This window comes from Perca flavescens, chromosome 11 (genome assembly GCF_004354835.1).
Source record: "Perca flavescens isolate YP-PL-M2 chromosome 11, PFLA_1.0, whole genome shotgun sequence".
NCBI lineage: Eukaryota > Metazoa > Chordata > Actinopteri > Perciformes > Percidae > Perca > Perca flavescens.
The window spans coordinates 7722945-7740507 of NC_041341.1; the positions used below are offsets into that span (position 1 = coordinate 7722945).

At 42.2% G+C, this 17563-nt stretch overlaps 1 protein-coding gene across 4 annotated transcripts in view; it reads left to right on the forward strand.

The window, feature by feature from the left end:
• dgkh (diacylglycerol kinase, eta) overlaps positions 1–17563 on the forward strand; it is an 86037-nt gene that overhangs the window by 13180 nt on the left and 55294 nt on the right. For 3 of the 4 annotated variants that reach the window (XM_028591650.1, XM_028591649.1, XM_028591651.1), the window contains 2 exons: positions 4724–4834; positions 12249–12329. In XM_028591650.1, coding sequence (XP_028447451.1) covers positions 4724–4834; positions 12249–12329 — 192 coding nt within the window. Of the gene's footprint in view, positions 1–4723; positions 4835–6074; positions 6140–12248; positions 12330–17563 lie in introns of those variants that run through there. The other variant, XM_028591653.1, reaches the window with a different exon arrangement.

Consider the following 17563-nt stretch of genomic DNA (forward strand, 5'->3'; position numbering starts at 1 on the left):
AGGCTATTTCGGTGGTTCTCTTGGGAAAATGTACAAGCAAGATGAAATCATAACAATAAACAAAGGGCTCTGTTCTGTAACATATTGCACACAACCATGTCCTTATTGGAAGCAGTCCTGGAGCTGGGACAGGGCCGGGTCAGACTAGGTTCTGATAGTCCTTATACTTGGCTGTATAGTCCTTCTGACCGGGACTTATGCTGGGATCAGGAGTTGGATGTGATCTGACTGGCCCAGGTGAGGGAGAGTTGCAGTTCTGTGTGCTTTTTTGATGTTAGAGTAACATGGTCTAGTGTGTTCTTCCCTCTAGTAACACAATCTACATGCTGGGAGAAAGCTGGAGGGGAACAGACTTTAAGGACACCTTGTTAAAGTCCCCTGTATCCCGTATCCAGGTGATCGCGCTGCAGTTTGTTCACTATGGTTAGCAGTGAACCAAACTTTTGCTAACGTTAGCATCGGGGGCTATGTAGATGGCAGTGTGCTGTTTTCGTAGTAAATAAAATGGTCAGTATATTACCGACAGGGCTCCAGGTCAGGTGAGCCGTGCTGGGCAACAATCCTGCAGTTGGTACTCCATTCATTGTGCACAAAAATGCAGTCCTCCGCCTCTGGTCGTGCCGGAGTTATTTTCTCATTCTGCCGGTAGATAGCTAGCTCGGCGTGCTAGCGCCGACAACAACCTGGAGGGCTCGGTCAGGCTATTTCCTCCGGGATGTTATGAGCTGCCTGGAAGGCTCTCGTAACAGCTGTGTTGTATCGTGGTCCTGTATGGATTAGTTCAGTGTGGCTGTACGTACTTGTATAAATATACACCGACAGGAGAGCCGCTGCACAATCGCGCACCGCCATCTTTGTTGACATGAGTGAACTTCATAACGCGCAAGGTAAGTCCTAGTAGCAGATCGTGATTTTGTACAAAAAATACAGTCAAACAAACCAAGACAGTATTAAAATCGCTACATATAATTGTTTAGAAGGTTATAGTGTGCGTTATTTGTTTTCTTTTTAACTTCCTTCAGCTCTTTTCATGTTTAGGGGGTCGGATTGTACAAATTATGAGATATTTGATATCCCAATTTTGCAAAACGTCCAGACAACAATTTGGATATTATCGTCTAAACGATATATCGCCCACCTCTATATGAGACTAGATATTGTCTTAGATTTTGGATATCGTAATATCGTGTTATGACATAAGTGTTGTCTTTTAATGGTTTTAAAGGCTGCATTACCAGACTGTTCTAGCTGTTCTATTATTTGCCTGTTACAGTATGTCCACATTACTGATGATTATTTATCTAAAATCTAAGTGTGAAGATATTTTGATAAAGCACCAATTATCAACCCTAGAATATCGCCGCAATATCGATATCGAGGTATTTGGTCAAGAATATCGTGATATCTGATTTTTTCCATATCGCCCAGCCCTACTTGGTGATGACTTGGTCTCGGTTTAGGCCATCTTGACCGCAACACTGCTGCCCAGTGTTTCTTAAGTAGCAGTTAGAGATAGAGATAGCTGCTTAGGCTATCTCTGAACGCACTCTTTAACTTCCAGTATTCTGCGGTAGTGCAACATGTTTAAATGATGACTTAATCTGCCTTGCAGCTGCATTTCAGTCCCACTATGATTGTAGTTGTGCGAAAGCAGCTCAGTCCATATAGGGTAGTCAACATTTAGGTATTTCACCTTAATCCACTGCAGGAATTTGGTCTTCAGGCCGTACCTACGGAAAGGGAAGCAGGGAGTGAACGTAGGTAGACAGAGAATTTGCGGTGTGTCCTCTTCCTGTTGTGTTTGTCATCATCAGACAGGGAACTTTACGGGAAGATTTGTGTTGAAGTCCTCATTTTGAATCGTAATTCCTTCATTATAGTGAACTTAAAGTGGTCCTTTTTAAGATGGACCCACTTGAATTCTATCAAGGGCCCTCTGTATGTCACCTTTTAAAGGGGCACTCCACTTCAAGAAAATTGACTAGTCACTCAAATTGTGAAAACAGTGATAGTATAACATTTTCTCTGGCTTTAAAGAGAGATTTTTAAAGTCTAAGAAAAGGGACATGATTTAAATAATCCCTGCTTGACTACACATTTTCTTTAACAGAAGGTTTGTGTTACAAATTGGAGTGAAAGAGTCGTATTAAAGATGCTATCAAATTGCATTATGGGAAGTGTAGGATCCAGTGTTTTTGGATCTTACTAGGGACTAGATGTCAAGATACATCAACCTCTGTTGCTTTGATTTTGACTTTATGAAAGTGCAACACAGCATCCTCATAAGGATCACTGCACCAAAATGACAAAAATTGTCTTTCCTCTAGTGGTATTTAGCCAGACAGATAATCTAGATTAAGTTGAATTCAAACAGGATTTGAGATATCTTCCCCCGCCCCTCTAAAATTAATCCGACTGTAATTTAGTTTTTGTTGCTAACAGTGTCAAACAATGAGATTTAAAGACAAATCGCATCAATATCTCTTTCCTGAAATACTGTCAGGACTCAGAGTAATCCAGGGATCTCACTGTGAACAGTTGTTATTGGAACTACATTTTTTTTGCAAATAGAAACACTATAAAAAAAAACTGGGGCTGCAACTGACTTTTTGTTTTGTTTTGTTAAAGATTGATCTGTCGATTCTTTTCATTTGTCTATAAAATGTCACAAAATTAGTAAGAAATGCACATTAGCATCTCCCTGAGCCAAAGGTGACATCTTCAAGATCCTTGTTTTATCCAACCGACAGAGTTTAGTTTAAGAAAAAGCCGTTAAGGCCGTTAATAACGCGTTTAACTGACAGCACTAGAAAATAAGTTTTTTTAATTTGGGTGAATCGAGACTACTTACTCACTACACTGTAGTGAAGCAGTGAAAGTTACACTTAAAAATTCAACTCTTTTCATCATGTGTAATAGTCTATGTGATCTCCCATTGGCTCTGTATATGACAGCTTCATCCACTGTGTGTGTGTGTGTGTGTGTGTGTGTGTGTGTGTGTGTGTGTGTGTGTGTGTGTGTGTGTGTGTGTGTAGTTAGTATCCACAGTGAGCCTGTACTCTGCAGCAGTGTTTAAGTTGACACAGCTGGTGGGCAGGATGTCAGCTTTTGTAATTCTCCCCTTTGAGAGCAGCCTTCCTTTGCTATAAATAGCCTCTACATATATGTGTGTGTGTGTGTGTGTGTTTGTATGTGTTTTATCGTTTCCATGTCCACTGCACCATGCCTCGCTGTATTTGCTCTGTATGCCCACAGTGTGTGTTAATGTGTGCAAGATGATGGTGGTTGTAATGATGATGAGTGTGTGTTATGTGTAGATCAGGGGTGTCAAACTCAACTTCACTAAGGGCCGCACGTGAAAATAAGAATCACATCAAGGGCCGGACATGTTTAGTTTATCCAGAAAAATTTTCATTTAATCGGAAAAGCCAAGGATTTTTTACTGGATTATTGCCTGTCTCATATAGTCTTCTCACTTACAGTTTGCCCTAAAGCAGCCAAAAAGTAACTAAAGCCATCAAAGAAAAAAGCAACAAAAAAGATCAAAAAAAGCAACAAAAACATTGGGGGAAAAAAAAACACCAGAAAAGGCCCCAAAAACGTTGGGGAAAAAAAGCACCAAAATCGTCTGCAAAAGTGACAAAAACTTCAGAAAAAGTGACCAAACATTGAAAAAGCTACAAAAACTAGACGGGCCAAAAGTTATTGTGAACCTAAATTGATATGCGGGCCGGATCCAAATCTGCGAGGGGCCGGATTTGGCCTGCGGGCCTTGAGTTTGACACATGTGGTGTAGATGGTTTGATTTAATGTGACACACACACACACACACACACACACACACACACACACACACACACACACACACACACACACACACACACACACACACACACACACACACACACACACACACACACACTATATAGGAGACAGGGAGATCTTGTTTCTCTTTCTGTCTTTCCGTCATTCTTTTAGGTTTTTAAATACATTTTAAATCCATTTTCACTCTCCCATCTGTTCCTTCTTAACCTTATCATCTCTGTCTCTTACCCTATGGTATACTGCATATTTTCCCTCCTCCTCCTCTGCTTCGCTGTCAAAATCACCATGAAATGTTCCCGATATGTGGAACATTCATGAAGTGATTATGTGCGGTCTGTTTTTAGACTGTCAAACTTGCATGGTCAAAGACATATTTGTGTGTAGTCCAGTTGCTCTGAGTTCGTCAGACGGCCGAGGTAGCAGAAGCAGTCAATGGGATGCCCTTTTTCACTCTCTTTCTTTTTACTTTCTCTCTCGCCTTCTATGTCCGTCCTCCCCCCCCACCCCCCTCTGGCCTAGGGGAAGGGGTTGAGTGAGAGTGATGTGTGTTTATAGCTCTTCAGAGAATTGAGGAATAGTGTGTGTGTAATGGGTTTCCATTCTTTTCCACTCTTTGGCCTACTCCTTGTCTCCCATGCATAAAATTGGTGCTCAGATTCCCACACACACACACACACACACACACACACACACACACACGCACGCATAAAAAGTACACACTTTTTATCTCGACTGTTTCCTGTAGATAAATACAAGAGGGTGCTCTGCATCTGAGAGCGAGATTCAGTGTCTGTGAGAAAAGATTGAAGCTTTCTGTTATTTTGTGATGGAACCTTTCTCTGATACCATAAAACTGTTTATTTTTAAATGTTTTGTCTTGTGTCTTTTGTCCCTCCAGACGAGTATAAAGGAGGGATTGTTGCTGAAACAGACCAGCTCCTTCCAAAGATGGAAAAAGCGTTACTTCAAACTGAGAGGCCGAACCCTCTACTACGCCAAAGATGCCAAGGTAAGCTTACCCAGTGTGTCCTCGTGCAACACACATACATGAGTAGCCACAGGTGATACATGCTCTCAAGTCTTGTGTCTATAAATTGACTTAGTTTAGATGAAAAAGCTGAAACTGCCCTTTCAGTGTTCTGATTTTCAATTTCTGTCTCCTCAGCCCACACATTACTTTCTTTAGTGTCTGGACCCAGAGTTTTTACAGGTTCAGAGACAAGCAGACAAGCTTAAAGGACTATTTTCTTGCCGAGAGTCAGATGAGATTGATACCACTTAGCTTAGCTTAGCACATAGACTGGAAAGAGAGGGGAAACAGCTAGCCTGGGTCTGTCCAAAGAGCACAAAACCTCCCTCCCAGCACCTCTAAAGCTCTTTAAACTAACGTTATTTTTTTGAGATTATTTTTTTTTCTTTTCTGCCTTTATTTGATATGACAGCTGAGGTGGGAAAGACATGCAGGAAAAAGACATGCAGGAAATCGTCACAGGTCGGATTTGAACCCTGGACTTCTGCGTCGTGGCATAAACCTCTCAGTATATGTGCGCCTGCTCTACCCACCGAGCCAACCCGGCCACACAACTAACGTTATTTCTTGTTTGTTTATTTCTGTAAAAAAAAAAAAAAAAAAAAGAGCGTAAAACACATCAGTTTCTCTCGGCCAGAATCAGTAACTTCCTGAAGCATCTGCTGGTTGCCTAGCAACTGGTCAAGACCCAGTGATATAACGTGTTAGTTAGTGAGGTGCTGGTAGGCATATTGTGTTACCTTTGGACAGAGCCAGGCTAACCTGTTTCTCCCGGTTTTAGTCTTTATGCTAAGCTAAGCTAACCGGTTTCTATTGGCTCACTCTATGTTCACATATTTATGTAATACATCTACTGCACACTAGCTCACTCTTCAGTCAGATGCTTTCTGATACTGATTATTTCCCTTCTTTAATCACTTCAATTGATTTACCACCATCATCATTTCCTTCCTTTCCCACCTGAGCTTTATGTTCACCTCTGTTTCATTTTGAGTACATTTTTGTGTTGAACTTTTGACACTTGTTGACATCTCTTTCCCTTTTGCTTCTACTCTAACCTTCCTGGATTGGAACCTGTGTGTGTGTGTGTTTGTGTGTGTATGCGTGTGTGTGCACGCGCACTAGTCTGGCAGTGCCCTGGCACGCTGGCAGGAGCGGGCTCTGCGCAGAGTGTCCAGGAGTCGCGTGTGCTGGCGAGTTCTGTCCGTGTGCTGGACTGGCGCACGGCATCCCCCCCCACCTCTGGGTGCAAGCGGATCTGAGGAAGGCCTAGTGAGAATTCGGGTCAGCACAGCACAGCCAGGGGCCAAGGGCCAGGGGCCAGGCCTTCGCGGCAGCCTAACCATTCCCTACTTAACCACTCACCTATACATGATAGTGCTGCATTCATGCCTTATGGAGTGACTGGGTCAAGTGAAGTTGGTATCTTAACATGTAAATGTTTGAATTATTATTACAGCACAAACAGACATTTTTGGAAGAATTGAGAAAATTCATGAAATAACTTACAAAAACAATTCCACGCATCCCAACTTTTTGGCTGAGATGAACAAATTGTCCAGAACTTTCACCATAAGACATGAATGCACTGTATATAATATGGATATAACCGCAGGTAGGCTAGCAAAACACATGTGTACAGACTGTGAGACCACACCTGGATTATCCTAAACTAACAGTGGCTTTTTATTGTTCTACACTGTGTGTTGCTTGCTCTGCCCTGTAGCTTAAAGTCTCTTGCTGGCCATGCTGGAAGCAGTGTTTCCTCTATGTTGATTTTGTAGTGGCGGCCCACCACGGCAAAATTTCTGCCACCACGGTATCAGAAATAGGGCTGTACAAAAAAATGTAGTCGCGTTTGCCTTTTAAACTATGCTGCCGACATAATGCACCCACCTGTTGGCTGCCGCTCACATTGCAATTTAACAACAAGTAGAACTATTGAGAGGTTATTGGCCACGTCCAGTTTTTGTTCGGACAGACCTGCCCCCGCTGCTAAAAAAAATCCTAAAGGAAACACTGCTGGAAGAATGAAAAAAAGTAATATATTGTTTTCATGGTAGTGTGTTGTGATAAGGATGAGTCATATACGTACGACTGGAGTGAGTGAGTTCTCTCCGTCATGGCCAGACATGGACCTTAACCTCTATATATAAGTGTCTGGTGTCTTCAAGGTGGCCTGGCTGGCTGTGCTGCCCTGCGCTTAGAAAGCCTGACCTCCTCATTGATTCATCAGGGAGGCTGCATCTCAGCGCTGCAGTTTTCCCTGGAAGCTACTCTTGTCTCCTCTCCTTCTTGATTAAAAGTTAAAAGTCACGGGCAGAATTTATGGATTCTGCTCCCTTAACAGTTTAAACAGGCTGTAAAACAACATTTTTATAGCCACATGGCCCGGTTGTCAAACAAAGGATAGGAGAGAGGAATTAAAGAATGTAGCAGCCTGGTTGAAGTTGCTGAGATGTAGCCGCCGAGCCAAGCTCTGGATCTTTGGGTAACAGAGGCTCCGGACGCTTGACTTTGTCCACCATTCGCTGTCAACTTTCATTACAGCTTCCCTCAAGACAGATGAGTGTGTGTGAGTGTCCTCATATATACAAATACACACACACACACACACACACACACACACACACACACACACACACACACACACACACACACACACACACACACACACACACAGTAAGCGTTGGCTGGTGTCCCTCTCCAGCCAGGCCTGGGGAGAGCGTCATGAACTGGGCATTCCCTATGACAGCTGCAGCAGCCCACTCCTCCCACATAAACACACACACACACACACACACACACACACACACACACACACATCTTACACACACACACACACACACACACACACACACACACACACACACACACACACACACACACACATGCACACACACGCACACATAGTCAGAGGGCATTCCTTTGACGGCATCGGTTTTTGGCCTGTGGCCCTTTAAGAGCTCAGCGGCGTGTCTTACGCATCACAGCTCTGTTAGGATATCACGTTCCTGTTCTGGGTCTCCTCGCTTTCTGTCTGCTGGCTATAGTGCACAGAGTTGGCTCCGTCTCCTCCACCACATAGAAATTCAATAAAACATATCGACATTCACCGTCTCGGTATTCACACTATTCTCATTTAAGTACCGAGTCAAAACAAAGGGAACTCAGGAGGGAAATCCTCACAACGGTGTTGGTTTATAGTGGAGCTGTGTTGTGGTGAAGTGCATTTCCTGGCAGATGGAACAAACTGAGTTATCCTTCAATGGGCCAGACACACTGGACTCTTTGTTCTTGACCAGAACGTTCTCAGTTTTTTTTCCTCCACACTTGATTAACCCCTTCATACCATCCATGGCAACAGAAGTCAATTGTTATTGGATTTCAGCCAAGCATGGCAGACAAAACAGGAGGTTTACCCTTTTGAATATTCATTTCTGTCTATGCAGACCTTAGCGTCTTGAAATGGATGTAATATTAACATGGTAAATGCACTATATTCTGAATTTTATCAAAATGTTATGTCCATCCTAATGGACATCAGGTCTAAAATAGACAGGAGGCTGATGAAAGTATTATTTGAACGCATAATAAAGGTAGCACAGTATTTGATTTAGGGGATGAGGAGGAGAATTCTGTTAGGACTAGGGTTGGGTACCGAAACTCGGTGCCAATAGGGAACCGGTGCCGACGTAAACGGTAGTAACGCGACCGAATAAGAACGAAAGTTTCGGTGCCTTATTTCGGTGCTCAACTTTACACTACACCTGACAGTATGTAACGTTAGCCTACCTTTAGCTAGCAGCTGGATTAATCACGGTTAAAATGCTGACAGCTAACGTTAAACAGTGTAAAGTGTGACTGTATTTCACTGTGGAGGACTTCAACAGCGGGATGTAACAGTCTGCGCAGCAGCTGCCGTCGCAATTCATAGATATACAGTATGTTTATATGGTCGGAATTAAACAACACAGACGGTGCGTTCACTCGCAGCTGCCGTTGTCGGAATAAAACAACACAGACGGTGCGTTCACTTGTAGCTGCCGTTGTCGAAATTAAACAACACAGACGGTGCGTTCACTTGCAGCTGCCATTGTCGGAATTAAACAACACAGATTCACTTAAAACAGGTAGCCTTGTGGTGCATTCACAGTAATTGTAAAATACCCTTTTCCCATCTGGGGTTCAACAGCAATTTACTGGTGAAATAAGTTATTGTTATAGTTATTACATTATTATTAAATCTTTAATTTTGACCATGGCCTTAGCAATAAACAAGTCACTGACTGTTGTTTACTACCCTTATTTCTTTTCTTCTTCTTTTTTTTTAACTTTATTGAAAAGTACCGGTTCAGGCACCGTTTAGGCACCGGCACCGTTTTAAAAGTATCGATTTAGCACCGGAATTGAAAAAAAAAAAAACGATACCCAACCCTAGTTAGGACATAGTTAGTGTATATACTTGGGGAGGCCTCTAGGTCACCCGGTAGAGCGTGCGCCCCATGTAGGCTCAGTCCTTGCCAGCGGCCTGGGTTCAAATCCGATTCGAGGCCCTTTGCTGCATGTCATCCCCCTCTCTCTCTCCCATTTCCTGTCTCTCTTCAGCTGTTCTGAATAAAGGGGAAAAAAACTAAAACATATATATCTAGAGTTAGTTTGTAAACGTAGACATAAACATTTTCTGCAAAAGGCACAAACTGTGACATTAAATTTCAAATGTAATATAAATATTTGAACAGAGTCAGAAGCAAGGTATAGGACGTGCATATTTTACGGACATAGAAGATAGAGGCTCGTTAGTCTGGTCCCAGGCTGCTGAATTACTGCCCACATCTCAGATTTTTATTTTTTCAGCATTTCAAATTATAAAGTAAAAGGAAATATCACTTACACAGTATCAGGCTGGTTTCTTAGGTGATGAGAAATGCTTGAAGTCACAGCTGAGGTTTCATTAGAAGCAGATGAGATGCCTTAAAATGAAGTCAGTCAACCGCTGAACCCATGTGAGTGTTACTGAGATGGTCGAACGGCAAACATGCAGAAAAGCTGGACCAAGTGTGCGTACATCCAGGAAAAATACTCAGGCGCAGGACAAAAAAATGCTAAACTGCAGGGCACAAAGAAGAGGGAGAATGTGTAGATCAAAACGTTGTCTTTTAAGAGAAATGAAAACATGATTTATTTGCAGATTGTCTTTGTGCTCTAATGGCAAACATGACCAGCGTACATGCTCTTCAGGTTGCAGGAAAGTCTGTTTTAGGTGACATCAGAACTCTTATTGGCCCTAAATCATCTGTAAAAACAACATTTTACACTTCATTGTAGCAGACATAAAAAAAGTTAATAGACATTAGTTGATATTTTTAGCCTAATTTTAAATTGGAATATGAGCAAGAAAAAGATGCATCTTTTTTTGTGAGTAGATAGTATTTAGGTCTGAAGGGGTTAATGACAGTGGCTTACAGGATGACAATGCTTCTTATGAGGCAAGTTTTAGTTTCCATATCCCCTTCAGAAGAAATAAGCTACCAAAATGGTCTACCAAGTTTTAGGGCTGTGCAATAAATCAAATTCTGATTGTGATTTTGATTTTGGCTCCTAACCATAAAAAAAAAAAATATTATTTTGCACATTACGTTTTGCAAGTAAACTCTTATTTTGTCTTGTGCACATATTATTTATATTATTTATTTTAAGGGGAATTCAAAAAGTTTACAGAGAAAGAAATTTCACAGTTGAAGGTGTTTTCACTGTTGATTTGTTGAACAGTTTAACTGTTTTTTGACTTTAATAAATGCAAACGTCTTTCCAAAAGTCAACAGGTAATCGTGTTAAATGATTGTGATTTCAATATTGACCAAAATAATTGTCTTTTTTTCCAAAATCGAGAAAGCCCTACCAAGTTTAGATTTGTTTAACCATAGTCATGCTTTGCTAGACCTTCCTCCACAGCGCTGCGGAGGAGGGTCTGGCTAGTACACACAGCATTCCGGGATGAGAGAAAAACGTGCTTTGGTTCATTGGCATTTCTTTAGACCAATCACAATTGTCTTGGGCGGTGCTAAGCACCGAGCGCAGCCATGGTGTCTCTGCAAAATAGCCTCGGGAAGGAACTTGTTTTGATGGAACATGTGTAGGCCTACATTCAAAAGTAGTTTTAGTCGTGCAACAGAAAACTCAGATTGGACAGATAGTCTAGCTAGCTGTCTGGATTTACCCTGCAGAGATCTGAGGAGCAGTTAACCATAGTCCTCACAAATCCACCGGACTTTAGAACGGCAACACAAAGAAAGAGGAAGTTAATGGACATCCGAGCAAAAAGCGCGCTATACGGCTTAATTTCTGGCAGCAACGGAGCAATTTCGGAAGTGGAACGTCGTGGATATAGACTGAAGCTGTGTTCGAATCCGTTCCTTATCATGGAAAGAGTGCACTATATAGTGTGTTTGCCATTTTGTAGTGGTGTTTGAATTCTCCGCAGTAAATTTCATTCACTATATAGTCCACTATAAAATACCCACAATGCACAGCTGTTGAGAGTGTACATACAGCATACTACATTTTACTTCCAAATACCACAATGCAACGCGGCCGCATTTTCCGGGAGGAGAAGAAGAAGCAGAAGGACTCGCAGAAACTGAAAAGGAAAAATGGAGCGGGCTTTAGTTTCCAAACAGTGGAAATGTAACATCCAACATCAATACAACCTGCACTCCGTTTGTTTCAGGGCCATATTTTTGTTTAGGTTTGTTTACATGATGCCGGGCGTGCCCGCATCCGTCACACAAATAACCGGCGACGATATTTTCAGTATAGTGTCCAAAATCATGTTTCTTCGTTCCCTATATAAAGTTCACTATTTAATAAACACTATGTATGTAATAGTGAGTGAGTGAATGAGGGAACGGTTTCGAACACAGCTAATTTTAACCATAACGTAATGTCCTCCTTGTCCTCCTCCACGTGTGGGTCAGACCCATCGGCTAAAGCTGAGAGGAATGCTGTTTCCTCTATTTTTACTACATTACAGGATATAAAAGATCACACTCATAATGTGCCATTTTCCAGCCATTAGAAGCATTTGGGAAGTCTTGCATTGCGTTACATATTTGATATCAGTAATCTGTAATTCCAAATGCTGCTCTTTCATGATTTTGCTGTAGTTTCCATTTAGTACCTGTTCATTTTAGGCCTGCTATTCTGTGGCCATTACAAGACATTTCTCTCATACCCTATAGCATAACTTACAATAAGCTAAGTTCAACCCTCTGTTGGAAGATATTGACAATGGCTCATTCTCTTGTTCTCTTTTGCGCCCTCGTTCTCTCTGTTCTCCTCTTGGGACTTCCCTCTTTTCTCTCTTTCTCCCCACACCTCCTCTTTTCTGCAGTCCCTTATCTTTGACGAGGTCGACCTATCGGATGCCAGCGTTGCAGAGTCCAGCACTAAGAATGTCAACAACAGCTTCACAGTGAGTGCATCGTACAGTCTCCCACACACACACACACACACACACACACACCCACACACACACACACACACACACACACACACACACACACACACACAGACAGACACACACTGGGTTTCAGTGCAGAGGCGCGTGTTAAGCAGTGAGAGTGTAGAGCCACACTAACATCAAGTCGTTATGAAGATGAGACGTTCTTTCTTTATTGTTGTGGTATGTGTGGGTTAGTTTTCTAGTGACAGCTACAAGGAACAGTCCACCATTTTGGGAAATACAAAATGGTGAACTCTTTTCGGGCGGAGAGTTTGATGAAAAGTATGGCTGTACTCGACTAATGAAATTCTAACGCTCATATGATTTTGACGGCTAATTGATTAGTCGATTTAATCGGCAGATTTGTAAAAAAAAAAATAGTTTCTCCACAAAGAATCATGCCTTTCAATCTTGTGTTTAGCACAGATGTGCTCAAAAGTTTCTTGGAAATAAGACATTTGGCATAATGTTTCTTTAATATTCTTTTCTTGCTTCATTCAAAGTTTTCTGGTCAATAAACCTCATTTATATGATTTTATACCTAATTTTTGAGTTAAAAAGCAGAAATTATGAAATATTTTGACAATTAAGTTAAAATCTGAGGAAGACTTTTGTCAGAGTTTAGTCAGGAAATAGTTTTTAAACCATTTAAACCATTTATGTTCTTCTTTTTTTTCTCCAAATGCTGTAAAATATAATATAACATCTGTAATTCAATGATATTGCGAAGAATTTTGTACTGAACCAACCGTGTTGTTTTCTTCGGGCAAAGAAACCCATATTTTTTTGTGTAGAAACTTTGAAAAACAAAGGACAAAAGGAGAGTTAAAAAAATGACTTATCAACTAAAGAAATCTTAGTTGACTAAGAGCAAAATGACCAATTAGTCGACTAATCAACTAAGAGGGGGCAGCCCGAATTAAAAGATCAATACCAGTCCCGTGTCTGTCCGTCAAATATGAAGCAATAGAGCCAGCAGCCAGTTAGCTTAGCTTAGTATGAAGATTGGAAACAGGGAGCAAAAGGTCCCTGGCTCTGTCTGAAGGTAACAAAATCCACCCACCCGCACCTCTAAATCTCTCTGATTAACAAATACAACCTTGTTTGTTTAATCCCTACAAAAAGTAAAATATAAACGACAATTCAACATTTTACAGGGGGTTATGTGCCAATTATTTCTTGGCCAGGGCTAGTTACAAAAAAATAGTCCTGTGCATAACGCTCCGATAGGTGGGCCGAGCCAGGCTAGCTGTTTCCCCCTGTTTCCAGTCTTTCAGCTAAGCTAAGCCAACCAGCTACTTAATGTAACTTCACATTTAACGGAAAAATACGTCAGTGGTATCGATCTGCTCAGTTAACTCTGGGCAGGAAAGTGGACAAACACATTTCGCAAAATGTTGAACTATGCCTTTAATAAACAGCATCAACATTCCTCTTCCTTTTTTAAAGATACTCAAATATGAAGTGCCCCCTGTGAAGGTCAGAGTTCAGTCCAGCGCTGAGGTTGATTCAGTCTTGTGCTGAACTTTATTTCTGATTGACAGAGTCCTGTTCATCTCAGCATTAAACAAAGTCTCTGAGATGGTTTAAGGTCACTTGAGCAAGGGTTCTGAAATGACATAGTTGTCCCATCGAGTCCCATGAATTGTATATTTATAGCAGGCACTTGTGTTTTTTAATGAACACTAGAGCTATCAGCGGACAGCACTCAAAGCTGTTATGCAATCAGCTGGAGATCCATCAGGATTTACAAGAAAAACAGGATTTGCCCTTTAAGGATAAAGACTCACCTCCTGGCATATTGTACATCTGAAAACACCGTCCTATTATTTTGATGATATTTTAATATATATCCCTACATTGCTTCTTGTATTTGTTTGTCACATTCTCCTTATCTTGGCACATGTATTGGGGCAAAAAAAAACAAAAAAACAAGTGATGTTGCTGTGAATGGGTGCTTGATTTTGGGAAAAAGAATGAGCAGCTGAACCGGATGAGCGTGTGCGTGGGAGGTGGAAGGGAAAAATGAACACAAGTATAATAATGAGCAGCGGGGATGAATAAGACAGCGGGAGAGCTAGTAGTGCCCTTGTCCTTTCTATAAATGTCTCTCCTCTCCCCGGGTGTTGCTATAATAAGAAACAAGGAGGGGGGGAGGAGGTCGGCAGGAGAACAGCGCCCAGAGGAGAGCACGCGGCTATTTTTAGCAACGCCTTGAAATGCTTCACTGGGTGCCTGGGATGGCTTAACGTCTGCCATAGTCATAAATGAGATTACAGTGGGCCTACCTGCCGCATCTGTGTGCAGCATGTGTGTGCAGTCGACTCGTGACTGGGTGTGTGTTTGTCGCCAGGGTTAATAAACATGCTGTGTGAAAGAGTTTCAAGATGGGCTCCACATATACCCTTCTGAGCATCAGCATCCCACTAAGATGGTGAAAGAAAGTGGAAAGGAGGGAGAAGAAGGGGATGTTGAAGGAGAAAAGGGAGGAGGCAGGGAAGGGATGAGCTAAAGGGAGACAAAGATATGGGACGTACATTTACAGCCGAAGGAGTTTAAAGAAGGGCGTGATAAAAAAATAAAAAAAAAAATAGAGCATGTTGAATGAATGATTGATGGGGAAGGACTGCAGAGCAGTTTAAGATGGCGAAAGGGAAAGACACGGCAAGGTAGTGCAGCGGGGGGAAATCCTGGAGTGATGTCACACCGTCTATGACTGCACTCGCACACACACACTCCCCGGGGGATAAGAGAAAGTGAGGGTTAGAGGGAGATCGAGGCACGAGCGAGCATCGAGAAGTGGGGCAGATGGAAGACGGCTGCGGTGGGAAAGAGGGAGAAGGGAGAGGAAAGGCAGACAGGACAGACGGAGATGCAGCAGTGAAACGCAAAAACCAAAGGTAATGTGCCACCTGCAGCGCCCACACAGACATGCAGAATCTGTAAGGGTTAACGCAGACGCAGTCTACGACAGGGGGAAATCAGGCTTTGTCGCACGGGTTGTGTGGTCACGACTGAGAGAGAGACGGAGAGAGAGAGAGAGAGAGAAAGAGAGGGAGATGGAGAGAGAGAGAAGAGAGAGAAAGACCACTGCAGAGGTTGCACTGTAGGGCTTTTGCTCTGACTGTGCAGAGCAATTACCAATCTCTCTGTCTCTGTGTCTCTCTGTCTGCCTCTTGTCTGTCTTTCTGTCTGTCTGTCTGTCTGTGTGTCGTCGGTCCTCTGGGGGTGAGTGATGCTGCTGGCGTCCTCTATGCAGGTCTGTGCTACTTAGTTGGATGGTTTGAACGAACCATGCCAGTGCTACGATGTTTAGCGATTTATGCTGATTCACGTAGGAGCTCTGCAGAGGTCTGCTCAGTGTGAGTGTGTGTGTGTCTGTGTGTGTGTGTCTGTGTGTCTGTGTGTGTGTCTTTGTTTTAACCAGGTGGTCAGGGGGAATTTGGACCCACCAGAGACATAGGGAATACTTAAATGTCACTAGAATTGAATTGGAGAAGGGAATGTTTTCACTCCTTTTTTTTCTTCTTCAGTGCATTGCATAGTATAGACAGTCATGCATTTACTGTAAATGCCAGCAACTATTTTCCAAAATTGGTTTGTTTCTTTAATCATCTAACAGAGATGGTAAATACATGCATTGTTATATAGGAATAAGAAATGCAGCAGGCATTATGTAGAAAGAATGTTTAAACAAACTGCTAAACAAAGATGGATAAAACAGATTCAGGATGAAAACAACTGTGCATGTGACTATGTGTTCATGTATTATTCATTACGGGTAGATGGGACAGTAGACGTGTGTGTATGCATATGTTGGCGTAAGAATTTATGTGAGCAGCTGCTCACATCTTGTGTTGTTCAAGTCGTTGTTTCATTGCGTGTGTATATAAAAAAAAGGAGCCTGTGTGAATATATGATGAGACAGCGTCCACGTGAGGGAGAGCTCAGCCCAACCCACACCCTAAAAAATGACAGACTGTGCAGGGACGCTCCGCCTCTCACTGGCTCACTCATGCTTATTGGATTGGCTCGCTTATTTACTGTCCACTTTAAAGCCATGAAATGAATCTCAAGGAAATTAAGTTTGGCTTTGAATTGTGCACTTGGATCCGCGGTGCATCAGCGCTCTGATTTGTTGTGTCGTGTTGTGCAATGACCAATTAGTCCAATGACAATAAGTACGGGAGCTAGGGCTGCAACTAAAGATTGGTTTCGTAATCGATTAATCTGCACAATTATTTTCTTAATTAATGGATTCGTTTTTTGGTCTGTTAAATGTCAGAAAATGGTGAAAAACGTGGATCAGTGTTTCCCAAAAGCCTAAGATGACAAATGTCTCGTTTTGTCCACAACTCAAAGATATTCAATTTGCTGTCACAGAGGAGAGAAGAAACTAGAAAAATATTCACATTTAAGAAACTAGAAATTAGAGTTTCTACTTTTTTTTCATGTAAAAAACACCCACGTCAACTAGTCGTTGCAGGTATAATGCGAGCGTGTGTCATAGAGAGAGAGAGAGAGAGAGAGAGAGAGAGAGAGAGAGAGCACCTGTGACAGTTTTGTTCCACCTATTGTGCTGCTGGTCCCAGTGGATGGATATGTGCACGACTGTCACCTATCCTGTGTGTGTGTGTGTGTGTGTGTAAACAGTGACAAGTGTCCCTCATTATCATCGTCATCTTTGGTGCCTCTCTACCGAAAATAATGACTAACGAGGCTCATAATTACATGTTATCATCATCTAGAGATGATGATGCTGATCAAAGAGCCACTTCATGTTGTCACTCGTGGCACACACACACACACACACACACACACACACACACACACACACACACACACACACACACACACACACACACACACACACACACACACACACACACACACACACCTGATATATTCAGCTCTGAAGGTCAGTCATCAGGAGAGGTTTTCCACACTTGAGGGATGCCTAGAGCCAATTTTGGAAACAGCCTGTTCCTGTTTCCCCTGGCAACCAATCTTATCACTACCCTGTGCCAGACACAAGACACAAACATGGACACAGTACGCCACAGGGACGAGTTTGCACACACACACACACACACACACACACACACACACACACACACACACACATCAGTTCCTGGTGGAAAACTGTGGAAAACTGTATTGTGATTACTGGCTGAGAAAAAAATTAGAGCTGCAAATTGTTTTGC